Consider the following 14,134-nt stretch of genomic DNA (forward strand, 5'->3'; position numbering starts at 1 on the left):
CTATCAGTTTGGAGGCTATTCAGATGGAATATGGAGTGTTGTTCCTCCAACCTGACTGTGGTCTCATCATGACAGTAGAGGAAGCCATGGACAGGCATGTCAGAATGGGAATGGGAAGCTGAACTGAAATGGGTAGTGACCAGGAGATCCTGTTTTTTGTGACAGGCAGAGCAAAGGTGTTCAATAAAAGCAGTCTCCCAACCACCCCCCCCCCCCCATCAACATTGGATCTCACTGATATACAGGAGGAGATCACACAGAGTACTAGATACAATGGATGACCCTGACCAACTTGCAGGTGAAGTACCACCTCATCTGGATGAATTGTTTGGGGCCATGAACAGTGGTGAGGGAGGAGGTGTAGGTGCAGGTGTAGCACTTGCCATACTTGCAGGGATAACTGCCAAGGGGGAGCACTGGAGGAGAATCAGTGGACAAGGATCCCTACAGAAAGTGGAGACGAAGGTGTTTGGATGGAAAGATATGTTTAATGGTAGGATTCCATTGGAAGTGGTGGATTAGAGAATGATGTGCTGTAGCTAAAGACAAGGGAAGCCTATCTGTGTAATAAGTAGTGAGAGGATGAGGTGTGGGAAATGGAGGAGATGCAAGTGAGTGCTGCATTGATGGTGGAAGGGAAACCTTGTTCTCTGAACAAAATCTCAGATGTTATAGAATGGAAATCCTTACTCTGAGGAAAACAGAATAGCACTTTTACAAGTGAATGGGTGGGAAAAGGTAAACCTACAATGCCAATAGTTTTGTGAAATATGTCAGTGGATAGTCTGCCCCCAGAAATGGAGACAGATCAAGAAAGGAGAGAAAAGTGTCAGATGGACCAAAGTAAACTTGAGGTGGAGTTTGGAAGCAAAGTTGATGAAATTGATGAGATCAGCATTGGTGTAGGAAGCAGCAACAATGCAGTCATCAATGCTGTAGAGAGATTCTTAGAGGGATAAATGAAGATTTCACAGTCTATCTGGTTTAATGCCTGGAATGAGTCATTTGTGATAGAATTGAAGAGTTTTTTTACTCACAAGTACTAAATATTTGATAGGTTTCTATCCAGGAAGGTTGTGGAGACTGAATAGTAAATGTTAGCAGATCTGCTAGGAACAACTTTGTTGTATTTAAATAACATTTAAAATCCCATTGACCCTTGTCTGAACAAGGGTCAACAGGATTTTAGTTATTAAGGGAAAGAATTCTGAAATAAATGATCAGCTATGACCTTACAGATGATAGAGCAGACATGAGTCAAAAGGCCAACTTCTGCTTCTACTTATTTTCTTGTGTCAAGGTTACTGGTTGAATAAAGTAATAGATACACACATGTGGTATTCACAAAGGTTTCCCCCTCATCAGAGAACCCACTCCTGTGGATTAACCACGTGACAATCACACTTTGTAGTAGAATGGAAACAAACTCACCCTCACGGGCTACTTGGGGAGAGAGAAAAATTAGTGATCTCTTTGTCACTAGGTTTTTTATTTCAAACCTTCCTCTCCTCTCTCTGCAAACTTCTTCTAGTTGCAGCCCTCGTGAGAGTTATTTATCAATACTCTGGTTCGATCTCAACTCACCCCTTTTGGGCTACTGGAAATTTAAACCAGCAACCGACTCACTGGTGTCATTTATTGACTGAAACCATCTTGACTCTGACCGTGTGCCTGTGACTGTCCTTGTAAAAAGTAAACAAGCTGTAGAGAAATCATAACATCGATTGTCCATCAAATAACTCCACCTCTGTCACCATAATAACCAAGCAACTCTGCAGTGAGCAGAAATCCAACAGTGTCCAAAAGTCAGTCTCATTCTCTCAGCGTTTTAAAGTGACAGTCCATAGGGAAAATGAACCCTAGGGGTACATAATAATGGCAACAGTTGAATGACATCATTTCTCTTGCTATACTCAACGAACCTCTTTCTGTACCCAGGCTGCATTAAGCTTGGGTCTGATTTATTTGGTATCCCTCAGTGCCACGAAACATGTTTGCCTATTTACGTACTGCTAGGGTTAGGGTCATCAGAGATTTGAATGTAAACTAATTCCTGACTGGCCCACAGCAGAAACAAACTGATTAATCCAGTTATTTTGGAGGTCTTGGCACTACAAGAATAGATAGTGGAAAAAATATTCAATTGAACAGAGTTGGAAAAATTTTGTGGTTAGCTCCATTACTGATAGCTTAATCTGACAAAACAGTAATAACGTCACAAATTTGGGTAACATAAAAAAATCACAAATTTACACATTTGCTTCCATTTCTCTTCTCATCCCCCACCCCATTTATTCTGGTGTCTTCCCCTTTTCTTTCTATTCCTGAAGGGTCTCAGTCTAAAACATCATCTGTTTATTCATTTCCATTGATGCTACCTGACTTGAGTTCCTCCAGCATTTTAAGTGTTACTTTGGATTTCCAACATCTGCAGAATTTCTCATGTTTAAAATTTGCCTAGTATCTTTCACATTCTTAAATTGTGTCAAGAATACGAAAAAGCATTACAGAATTCACCTAACTTAAGTAACTTACTAAATGACATTATGCAAAGTATTAAAACTAATATGCAAGACATGCATTACCTACAAATAAAACAAGATAGCCATAGCTTCAAGTTGCTTTAACCTTTCTCTTTCCAAAATATGTGGCATCAGCATCCTGAATCATGAAAAATTGCCAACAAATTGTAAGAAAAGAACAAAACTGTTCATATTATTGTGATGTAGGCAAATCTCATTGGATGTTTTAACTGGCATTATACAGGGGCATTAAAAAATCTACTTCGGCATGCTTAGATTAATTGAGGATACACATCATGAATATTCTTATAGTTTATTAATATGCTGCTAAGCAGAGCAGAATCCATTTAGTGCCATGAATATATCTGCTATTAATTGGTATTTTAAAGGCAATTATCAAAAATGCTAGAAATACTGACAGACCAAACAGCAGCTGTGGAAAGAGAAACAGCAGTTAACACTTCAGGATGAAAATATTAATCATGTTTCTCTTTCTGCAGTGCTGCTTGAGTGCTTACAGCTTTTCCCCCATTTTTATCTTGAAATTAATGTGGAAAATGTTACTGTTTACAATAATCTATAGTTACATAGAGATCAGCTTGCCTGCTTTCAACATGGATTTATTTGGCCAGTGTGAAATTACTCACTTTTAGTCATCTTGAAACGTTATGTTAAAACTTAGTGAATTCATTGTTAAATATTTTGCTGAGTTCCAAAAGAAACAGCTGATAGCCGTAAGATATTGCATAATCCAAAAGACTGCGACTGCGATTGATGCAATCATGAAAAAGTCATGCCAGCGGCTCCACTTCATTAATTGAGGAGATTTGGTATGTCATCAAATTTCAACATGTATATGCTGAAGAGCATTCTGACTGGGTGCATCACCACCTGGTATGGAGACTCTAATGTGCAGGGTCAAAAGAGGCTGCAGAGGAGGTTGTAGACTAACACGGCTTCATCCCCACCACCGAGGACATTCACTAGCGATATTCACTATTAAAGATGTTAATCATCCAGGACAAACCCTTTTCTCGTTTCCACCATCAGGAAAGAGGTATGAGAGCCTCAAGCCCCATACTCAATATTTTAGGAAAAACAACCTCACCGCCACCATCAGAATTCTGATTAGTCCATGAACCCTTGGATATTCTTCCTCTTATGGACTACTTTTTGTAACAGTAATTTATGCTTTGCACTGTACTGGTGCTGTAAGACATCTCAGTGATAATGAACCCAATTCGAATTCTGAGATATTCCTAAGAAACAATGAATCACTATGAATTCACAATTATGGCACTTGCTTTTGCATCATATAATCAATACATTTTGAAACTGTTTGAAGTTGGGGACACCAATAAAAAATTGTAATAGTTATACCACTGTCAACTATTTAATAATTTGTTTTTCAGAAAGGTATTCTTTATATTACCCAATGTACCTCTAATGCAGATACTAAATATTGTTGACAACGTGCACTATTACACCAATAAAATCTTTGCACTGTAATAGATTTAGTTGGTCTTCCATATAGAATATGGCTCTACAAAACATTTAGCCTAATATAGGAAAGGGACCATGTGGCAGGGACCAGAGTTGAAAGCTATATCACCAGATTCACCTAAAGACAGATCTCTATTATATAATAAGATGATGAAAAGGTGGGAGCAGATATTGTGATTTGAAAAACAGCCTAATTGTTAATTCTGCCACAGAACACTACAGAGACTTGGAAAAAAATGGAGTAAAGATCCTTTTCAAGATTTAAATTTGTTTTTCATTATCAAAAATTCTTAATGTCTTCTGATTTTAACTCTGAGCCCCACCATGCTATGCTACTAAAGAGCTGATAAACTCTACTGATAGTTTCTTCATAAAAAGGAATTGTCAAAATACATTGATTAATTATAGTAAATTATACCTACCAGTCCGCTATTCAAATTCTTAATTCTCTGTACTAACACCTTGTCAGCTACCAGCCAGGCCCAGGTTGGAGCATACTGCCACAGGTAAACATAAAGCAGCAATGGCTGCTCTGAAATCCACACCTCCTTTCATTCGTTTGCCATTCCAACTAATATCAGATAAGCACAATGGGCTGTTGGCATTTTGTGGGTTTGTACTGAACTCTCAGCTGTCATCTAAAGAAAGCATAAAGACAGCAAAAATGCAGTAGAATAATCCATATTTCCCTGTACAGTATTTAAACATGCCAGGCAACTGATCAGTGTCTCAAATGAAAGTGGGGATTCAAAAGACAGCATTAAACAATGTATCTAACTGGGTTTTTTGTCAGTTTTCCTTATCTTTATTTTAATTCACTGTTCCTGAATCAAGTTAATACTTACTTGCCTAGTATTTTGAACTTGCCCTGTACTATATCTGTATTTTCAATAACATGAAAATTGTAAGCACTGAGTTTTATTTGAAAGAATGGTTAATGCAGTAAACCTATCACTACTATGACTTTTTATAGGACATAAATGATGATCCTCAAACTATCCTGGATATTATCTAGCAACAACTACCCATGATCAGTACATCTATAAACTGCTTTACCTTATTTATCTCTTCAGTAAAAGCATTTTTCACAATATTTGAGTGGACCAATCCAGGACAAACCATACTGATTACAATTCCTGGGTAATTGACAAGTTCTGGTTGAAGAGAATTAAAAAATCCCTGGAAAACAGAATACATAAACGGGATCAGTGTTTTACATTTATGATATAACTATTCATCAAAATATTTATTTTCATTTTTACTGTTAGCGCACTTAAGAGTATAGTTACCAGAATTTTACTAGACTCTAAATATTTGCACAAAAATACTTGCATTAATTTAATTTATGTGTGAATAATGAAAAACCTTATATTTTCTACTGGAGTCTTAGGAAAGGATCATACAATTAAATTTCTGAATGGGCTCATAAATTACTTGGTCCAGATGGAATGCATTCAAGATCTTTGAAGAAAATAAGGGAGAAAACTATAATGGCCTGGTTATAGTCTTTCAAATATCTACAGATTTGAGGTGGTGCCCAAGAACAGGAACATATAAACATTAAACCCTATTTTGAGCAGGGATAAACCCAGCACTTGAGAGCAATCAAGTAGGCTTAACCCTAATTGTGGGGAAAGTTTAGAAACAATAGTGAAGGGCAGAATTAGCAATCATGTGCACAAGTGGAGATTAAGCAAAGAAAGCCAGTGTGGACTTTTTTTTTTAAAAAAGGCAAATTGCGTCTGACTATTTCAATATAATTTTTTAGATTAAGTAACGAGTCCAGGTAAGAAATGCAGTTGAGGTGATAGATATGGACATCCAACAGGCATTGAATGATGTGCCACATAATGGGCTTGTTTTCAATCCTGAAACCCATGGAAGAGAAGAGGCTGTGGTGTCATGGATAAAAAGGTGGCTCAATAACAGAAAATAGGAAAGAGTTGTGTAAGGTTGTTTTGCAATTCCAAGGGCTTTATGGTAGTTCCACAGAGGTCAATATTAGTACCACTGCTTTTCTCAAATTTGAGTGTACAGGTCACAATTTACATAGAAGCATAGAAAATAGGTGCAGGAGTAGGCCATTCAGCCCTTTGAGCCGGCACCACCATTCAGTATGATCATGGCTGATCATCCAACTCAGAACCCTGTACCTGCTTTCTCTCCATACCCCCGATCCCTCTAGTCACAAGGGCCATATCTAACTTCCTCTTAAATATAGCCAATGAACTGGCCTCAACTGTTTCCTGTGGCAGAGAATTCCACAGATTCACCACTCTCTGTGTGAAGATGTTTTACCTCATCTCGGTCCTAAAAGGCTTCCCCATTATTCTTAAACTGTGACCCCTCATTCTGGACTTCCCCCACATCGGAAACAATCTTACTGCATCTAGCCTGTCCAATCCCTTTAGAATTTTATATGTTTCAATACGATCCCCCCTCAATCTTCTAAATTCCGGTGAGTATAAGCCTAGTCTTTCTTCATATGAAAGTCCTGCCATCCCAGGAATCAAACTGGTGAACCTTTTCTGTACTCCCTCTATGGCAAGAATGTCTTTCCTCAGATTAGGGGACCAAAACTGCACACAATATTCTAGGTGCAGTCTCATCAAGGCCTTGTACAACTGCAGTAGAACCTCCCTGCTCCTGTACTCGAATCCTTTTGCCATGAAAGCCAACATACCATTTGCCTTTTTCACTGCCTGCTGTACCTGCATGCCCACCTTCAATGAATGGTGTACAATGACACCCAGGTCTCACTGCATCTCCCCTTTTCCTTATCGGCCACTGTTCAGATAATAATCTGTTTTCCTGTTCTTGCAACCGAAGTGGATAACCTCACATTTATCCATATTAAATTGCATCTGCCATGAATTTGCCCACTCATCTAACCTATCCAAGTCACTCTGTATCCTTTTAGCATCCTCCTCACAGCTAACACCGCCGCCCAGCTTTGTGTCATCCGCAAATTTGGAGATGCTGCATTTAATTCACTCGTCTAAATCATTAATATTTATTGTAAACAACTGGGGTCCCAGCACTGAGCCTTGCTGTACCCCACTAGTCAATGCCTGCCATTCTGAAAAGATCCCGTTTACTCCCACTCTTTGCTTCTTGTCTGACAACCAATTCTCTATCCACATCAATACCATACCCCAATACTGTGTGCTTTAAGATTGCACACTAATCTCCTGTGTGGGACCTTGTCAAAAGCCTTTTGAAAATCTAAATATACCACATCCACTGGCTCTCCCCTATCCACTCTACTAGTTACATCTTCAAAAAATTCTATAAGATTCGTCAGACATGATTTTCCTTTCACAAATCCATGCTGACTTTGTCCGATGATTTCACCTCTTTCCAAATGTGCTGTTATCACATCTTTGATAACCAACTCTAGCATTTTCCCCACCAATGGTGTCAGACCAATCAGTCTATAACTCCCCGGTTTCTCTCTTCCTCCTTTTTTAAAAAATGGGGTTACATTAGCCACCCTCCAATCCTCAGGAACTAATCCAGAATCTAAGGAGTTTTGAAAAATTATCACTAATGCATCCACTATTTTTTGGGCTACTTCCTTAAGCACTCTGGGATGTAGACCATCTGGCCGTGGGGATTTATCTGCCTTTAATCCCTTCAATTTACATAACACCACTTCCCCACTAACATGTATTTCCCTCAGTTCCTCCATCTCACTAGACCCTCGGTCCCTTACTATTTCCAGAAGATTATTTATGTCCTCCTTAGTGAAGACAGAACCAAACTAGTGATTCAATTGGTCTGCCATGTCTTTGTTCCCTATGATCAATTCATCTGTTTCTGACTGTAAAGGACCTACATTTGTCCTGACCAATCTTTTTCTTTTCACGTATCTATAAAAGCTTGTACAATCAGTTTTTATGTTCCCTGCCAGCTTTCTCTCAATCTTTTTTCCCTTACCTAATTAAGCCTTTTGTCCTCCTCTGCTGATCTCTGAATTTCTTCCAGTCCTCAGGTATGCTGCTTTTTTTTAGCTAATTTATATGTTTCTTCTTTGGACTTGATACTATCCCTAATTTCCCTTGTCAGCCACGGGTGCACTACCTTCCCTGGTTTATTTTTTTGCCAAACTGGGATGAACAATTGTTGTAGTTCATCCATGCAATCTTCAAATGCTTGCCATTGCATATCCACCGTCAACCCTTTAAGTATCATTTGCCAGTCTATCTTAGCTAATTCACGTCTCATACCTTCAAAGTTACCCTTCTTTAAGTTCAGAACCTTTGTTTCTGAATTAACTATGTCACTCTCCATCTTAATGCAGAATTCCACCATATTACGGTCACTCTTACCCAAGGGGCCTCGCACGACAAGACTGCTAACTAACCCTTTCTCATTGTTCAATACCCAATCTAGAATGGCCTGCTCTCTAGTTGGTTCAGAAAACCATCCCACATACATTCCAAGAAATCCTCTTCCTCAGCACCCTTACCATTTTGGTTCACCCTGTTACGAATGTGCCGCAACTCTGAGGGGCCGAAGGGTGCGGGGTAGCCCCCTCCTTTTTGAGAATCGCAAGATCACTATTGAGTCAGTTCAGGAGACCCAGGAAATGAGAGAAAGACATGCAGAATCCACAAATAGTTTGGAATGTGTCCTGGCCTCCGAAAGGTGGAGCCATTGATACCGGCTATTGTCTCTTGGAGACGGACTTGTGTATTGAATCCTGTATGATGCATCAAAGCCCCCCAGGCAATGAACCGAGGGGGAGGTTGGTGGAGGGATTGCATCATCCCAACCTGATTGACATCTCAGACCCTGTGAGTCAGGATAAAAGAGGGTCTGTGGGAACAGCCCCTCAGACGCACCAGAAGAACTGCTAGCGATCCTGTAATAACAAAAGCCGGTGGGAAGGCCACGTGCATCCTTTTCCATTTGCCCCAAAATCGGTGGGCCGTTACCACGGAAAAACAGTTTTTAGCTAACAATGGGGAAATCAACTCCCAACGACTCTTGAAGGATTGGCATCATAAAAGGAATGGGTAAGTTTTAACCCGTCTTTCTCTCCAACCAAAAAGCTGCAGCTTGAATGAACTAAAGTGACTTTTATATTTCCACCGGACAATACATTATCCCCTAGACAACGATAGAGCTATTCCTTATCGATTATTATTATACCCGCGCTTTTAGATTTACTATTGACGACGTATATTATCTGTATATTTGCATTGATATTATTTTTGTGTATTTTTATCAATAAATACTGTTAAAAATAGTACCATCAGACTTCAATGGACCTCTCTATCTTTGCTGGTAGGTGACCCAGTTACGGGGTACGTAACAACCCAATCTATATGTAGATTGAATTCACCCATTATAACTACTGTTCCTTTATTGCATGCATTTCTAATTTCCTGTTTAATGCCATCCCCAACCTCACTACTATTGTTAGATGGCCTGTACACAACTCCCACCAGCGTTTTCTGCCCCTTAGTGTTATACAGCTCTACCAATATCAATTCCACATCCTCCAGGCTAATGTCCCTCCTTTCTACTGTGTTAATCTCCTCTCTAACCAGCAATGCTACCCCACCTCCTTTTCTTTCCTGTCTATCCTTCCTGAATATTGAATATCCCTGGATGTGGAGCTCCCATCCTTGGTCACCCTGGAGCCATGTCTCTGTGATCCCAACTATATCATATTCATTAATAACTATCTGCACATTCAATTCATCCACCTTGTTACGAATGCTCCTCGCATTGACATACAAAGCCTTCAAGCTTGTTTTTAACAACACTCTTAGCCCTGATACAATTATGTTGAAAAGTGGCTCTTTTTGCTTTTTGCCCTGGATTTGCTTGCCTGCCACTTTTACTTTTCACCTTACTACTTTTTGCTTCTACCCTCATTTTACACCCATCTCTCTGCACTTGTTCCCATCCCCCTGCCACATTAGTTTAAAGCCTCCTGAACAGCAGTAGCAAATGCTTCCCCCTAGGACATTGGTTCCAGTCTAGCCCAGGTGCAGACCGTCCGGTTTATACCAGTTCCCCCAGAACTGGTTCCAATGCCCCAGAAATTTGAATCCCTCCCCCTTGCACCATTTTTCAAGCCACGGATTCATCTGAAATATCCTCCTATTTCTACTCTAGCACGTGGCACTGGTAGTAATCCAGAGATTATTACCTTTGTGGTCCTACTTTTTAGTTTATCTCCTAACTCCCTAAATTCATCTTGTAGGACCTCATCCCATTTTTTACCTATATCGTTGGTACCTATGTGCACCACAACCACTGGCTGTTCACCCTCCCATTCCAGAATGTCCTGCAGCCGCTCAGAGACATCCTTGACCCTTGCACCAGGGAGGCAACATACCATCCTGGAGTCTTGTTTGCAGCCGCAGAAACCCTATCTATTCCCCTTACAATTGAATCCCTTATCACTATAGCTCTCCCACTCCTTCTCCTTCCCTCCTGTGCTGCAGAGCCACCCACGGTGCAATTAACTCGGCTGCTGTTGCCTTCCCCTGAGACATCTCCCCCAACAGTATCAAAAACAGTATATCTGTTTAGGAGGGAGATGACCTCAGGGGACTCCTGCACTGCCTGCCTAATGCTACGCTATCTAGTGGTTCCATTTCTGCCTGTGTAGCCTTTACCTGCGGTGTGGCCAACTCACTGAACATGCTATTCACAACTTTCACATCGCGGATGCTCCAGTATGAATGCAATCCCAGCTCCAGACGCTCAATGCAGTTGGACACACTTACTGCACACATAGTTGTCAGGGACACTGGAAGTATCCCTGATTTCCCACATGCTGCAGGATGAACAAACCACAGGGCCGATCTCAGCTGCCATGACCTACCCAATACTTGCCTCAACTTTTGAAACTTCCTCCTTTGAAAGGAACTTACCCGGCCTTACCTCACTTGGAGTGAAGCTCATCCTCAGCCTCTTCTCGTCAAAGCCTCAGATCTCCACTCCTTCACTGGCCCACTCACTCACTGGTCACTTTCCACAGGCCACTCCACTTGAGGTAACCCTCTGTTTATTTGTTTGAGCTTTTCAAACTGCTTGGTCACCTGACCTCGACTGCCCAATCAGCTGCTTTCTGCTGAGTCTGAGCTGTTCAAATCTTGATTGTCTAATCAACGGCTTTCTACTGAGCTACTCAAATCTTGATTGACCTGATTGCACAGTCCAACTGCCAAAATTACAAATGGCAAGTGACAGAAAACTTAAAGGCATTGTGAAAGAGACAGTAATTAAACCTTAAGGGGATTTAGACAGCCAGATAGAAATAGATAAATTAATGCTGAGAAATGTAAAGTGTATCATTTTGGTAGGAAAATGAGAAGAAGCTATATAAACAAGGAGGCATAATTCTAAAAAGGACAAGTGGGAGAAAAGGGACTTAGGGAATAAGTGCATAATGAATTGAAGTGCCAGGACTGTTTGAAAAGTTGTTATAATAGCATGCTTTATGAACTGAACAATAAGAGTAGAAGGTTATATTGCATTTCTACAGATCACTGGCTCAGCCAAAACTTTATCATCAAGGACGATTAATGTCAAGGCTTCAGTCAGGGTTGAGAAGAGTTTTACTGAAATAATTCTGATGATAGACTTCAATGATATGGACGGACTGGAGAAGTTGTAACTGTTTTCTTTAGAACTGGGAAGTTTGCTAACAGATCTGAAAGAGGAAGATAAGAACGTAAAGGCAGAGAGGATAAAGAGAAACTAGCCCCATTGACAGAGATGGCATGGAAAGAAAAAGACTGAAAAAAGAACCAGAACTGAAATGATGAAAAACTTTTCTTTCTAAATGAGGAAAAATGGCATGGCTGAGCATTCACCACCGGAAATATAATAGAGAAATACTGACCAGCAACAATCTGAAGGAGTTGAAAAAATTGCTGAAAGAGTTTTAGGAAGAGGGCAGCAGTGGGATCCACTAGACTGCTCTTATATTGTGCTGATATGAACTTGACAGGACTATTGCACTTCTACCTTGCTGAATTCAATTTGTGCTTTAACAGCAGAGTTTGCTACTGTAAACAAAAATAAATCAGATCCAAGTATCTCCAAGGATTTACAATTGTGCTTGTTACTTGATAATGGAGCAAATACACTGTCTCTCTGCTGACATTATTAATACAATGCACAGCATCTTACAAAAACAATACTTCCTTTCCTTTTTTGGGAGACAAGTACTTTTTGCTGATAGAGCAACAAGTTCAGAATTTGAATTAAAATTTAACTTTTTAATAATACAATTTTAATTATCCTTGATTATATACATTCAGTTCTTTATCAAAACTACAAGCACATAACTTCTACTTTTAAAGGTTAGATTTTTAAAATTGAAGATGCATGCAACATTAGTAACTCTACACCATTCAAAAACTAACTGCTGAAGAATAACAGTCAATTTGTTAAAATTGTAATACCCAAAATAATCACCAAACTGTGTTAAACCGACTACCTGAAGAGCATGTTTACTACTCGCGTATCCTGTAGAAGCCGGTGCTGCAACCAGGCCAGACAAACTACTGACGGTGACTATCTGTCCTTGCCCCTGTTTAACCATGTAGGGTAAAACACACTTGCTCATTGACACTGTACCAAAGAAGTTTAGGTTCATAATAGCTTTGTAAACATCAAAGCATGTATCCAGAAAAAGGGACCGCTGGGAACGTCCAGCATTATTGACCAAAATGTTGATCTGAAAAATATCAAAGATAATATGCAATTGTAAGTTTGAATATTTCTTGGTTAAACAAGTTTCAACATACAAATTTCAAGATGGGTCTTCTGTAATCATCAAATTTTACCGTTCTACTTGTTTTGAGTGAGATCCAGGAAATCAGCCCATGATTCAGATTACCACATTCAACTACTTTTGGCAAGTATAAAGATTTGGAAAATATCAAAGGTAATTAAAATAGAGAAATAAAGTTTCTTGGCAAGGTAATCTCAAAAAGTCAAATGTGTTCTGGTTCTTATTTAGCCTTCACATTGGTATATAGGGGAAATTAAGGTGATTTAAAAAATTATTTTAACCAATTGGTCACTAGTTTGTATTATAGTTTACCTCAGTCATCCCAAACAGTTAATACTTTTTTAATATATTATTCAGCATGTGCAAGACAACTTTTACCAAACCTTACCAAGGTGCAGCATCGACAAATGTCCCAAAACTAAATATTTTTTTCCAAATCTGCACAAACTAAACTAACAGCTATAAAATTGTAGATACAATTTTAAGGTCATTTGAATACTTGTTGAAGTAATTGAAGAATGATACACAGAATCTCTGCTTATCAGTACTGCTCTGAACTACAGTCTTGTCCATATTCTTGACATTTAGATGGGTTTATGATGACAGAAAAAATGGTAAAGACAAAAGTAAATATTGTTATTATTATTTCAGACTGTACTATTTACACATGGTTAATAGCAACTGGTACTGATTACTACTTATAAATAAATATATATAAATCTATGGGTAAATGGCATACACAACTTAAGATGTATTATTTATCAATAAGCAATAGCACAATCAGCAGCATGGAGGGATTAAAACAAATTCTAATATCAAATGCATCCCTTCATCTGAAATAAATAATGAATTAAGTGTGTACAATGTACTGTGTATGTTAATCAAAGTGGCTTCTTTGTTTTGTTAAGAGTAGGAATGCTTTGTATGATAAGTGCTTTCTCTTGCAGTTGTTTAGCTTTAGATTTGCTGATATCGGGATTGTATTCATTTGTTAACCAATGGGGAATGTTATTTTGTCTTGTGAGGCTGGGAGCTTGGTTTTCACAGTCTTTTTGGGGGAGTCGGGAAGAAGACGCTGAGGAAGGTGGACGTGCGCTGCACTGCTTGGTCGACCACCCAGGTGGTCCCAGGTGCAAGGACGTGAAGGTCGGAGGAAAGTGACAAGGGGTCGAATGGTTCGATGGTTGAGCTCCAACGATGTGCACTAAACTGACTGAACTTTGATAAGTTGGTGCCTTTCACTTTATTTTCTTTTCCTTTGTATATACTGTATTGCATAGTACTCTTTTAGTTTTAGTAAAATCTTTAAAGTGTATTCCATAACGGTATCTGGTGTGAGTTT

General features: G+C 39.3%; 1 protein-coding gene across 1 annotated transcript in view; it reads right to left on the reverse strand.

The window, feature by feature from the left end:
* Positions 1 to 2,504: 2,504 nt before the first annotated feature.
* dhrs7 (dehydrogenase/reductase (SDR family) member 7) overlaps positions 2,505 to 14,134 on the reverse strand; it is a 29,960-nt gene continuing 18,330 nt past the window's right edge. Inside the window, 4 exon segments of the mRNA XM_059990631.1 lie at positions 2,505 to 2,661; positions 4,448 to 4,663; positions 5,082 to 5,204; positions 12,496 to 12,735. Coding sequence (XP_059846614.1) covers positions 2,614 to 2,661; positions 4,448 to 4,663; positions 5,082 to 5,204; positions 12,496 to 12,735 — 627 coding nt within the window. The 3' untranslated portion in view covers positions 2,505 to 2,613.

Source organism: Hypanus sabinus, chromosome 2, assembly GCF_030144855.1.
Source record: "Hypanus sabinus isolate sHypSab1 chromosome 2, sHypSab1.hap1, whole genome shotgun sequence".
In the NCBI taxonomy this organism is placed as follows: Eukaryota; Metazoa; Chordata; class Chondrichthyes; order Myliobatiformes; family Dasyatidae; genus Hypanus; species Hypanus sabinus.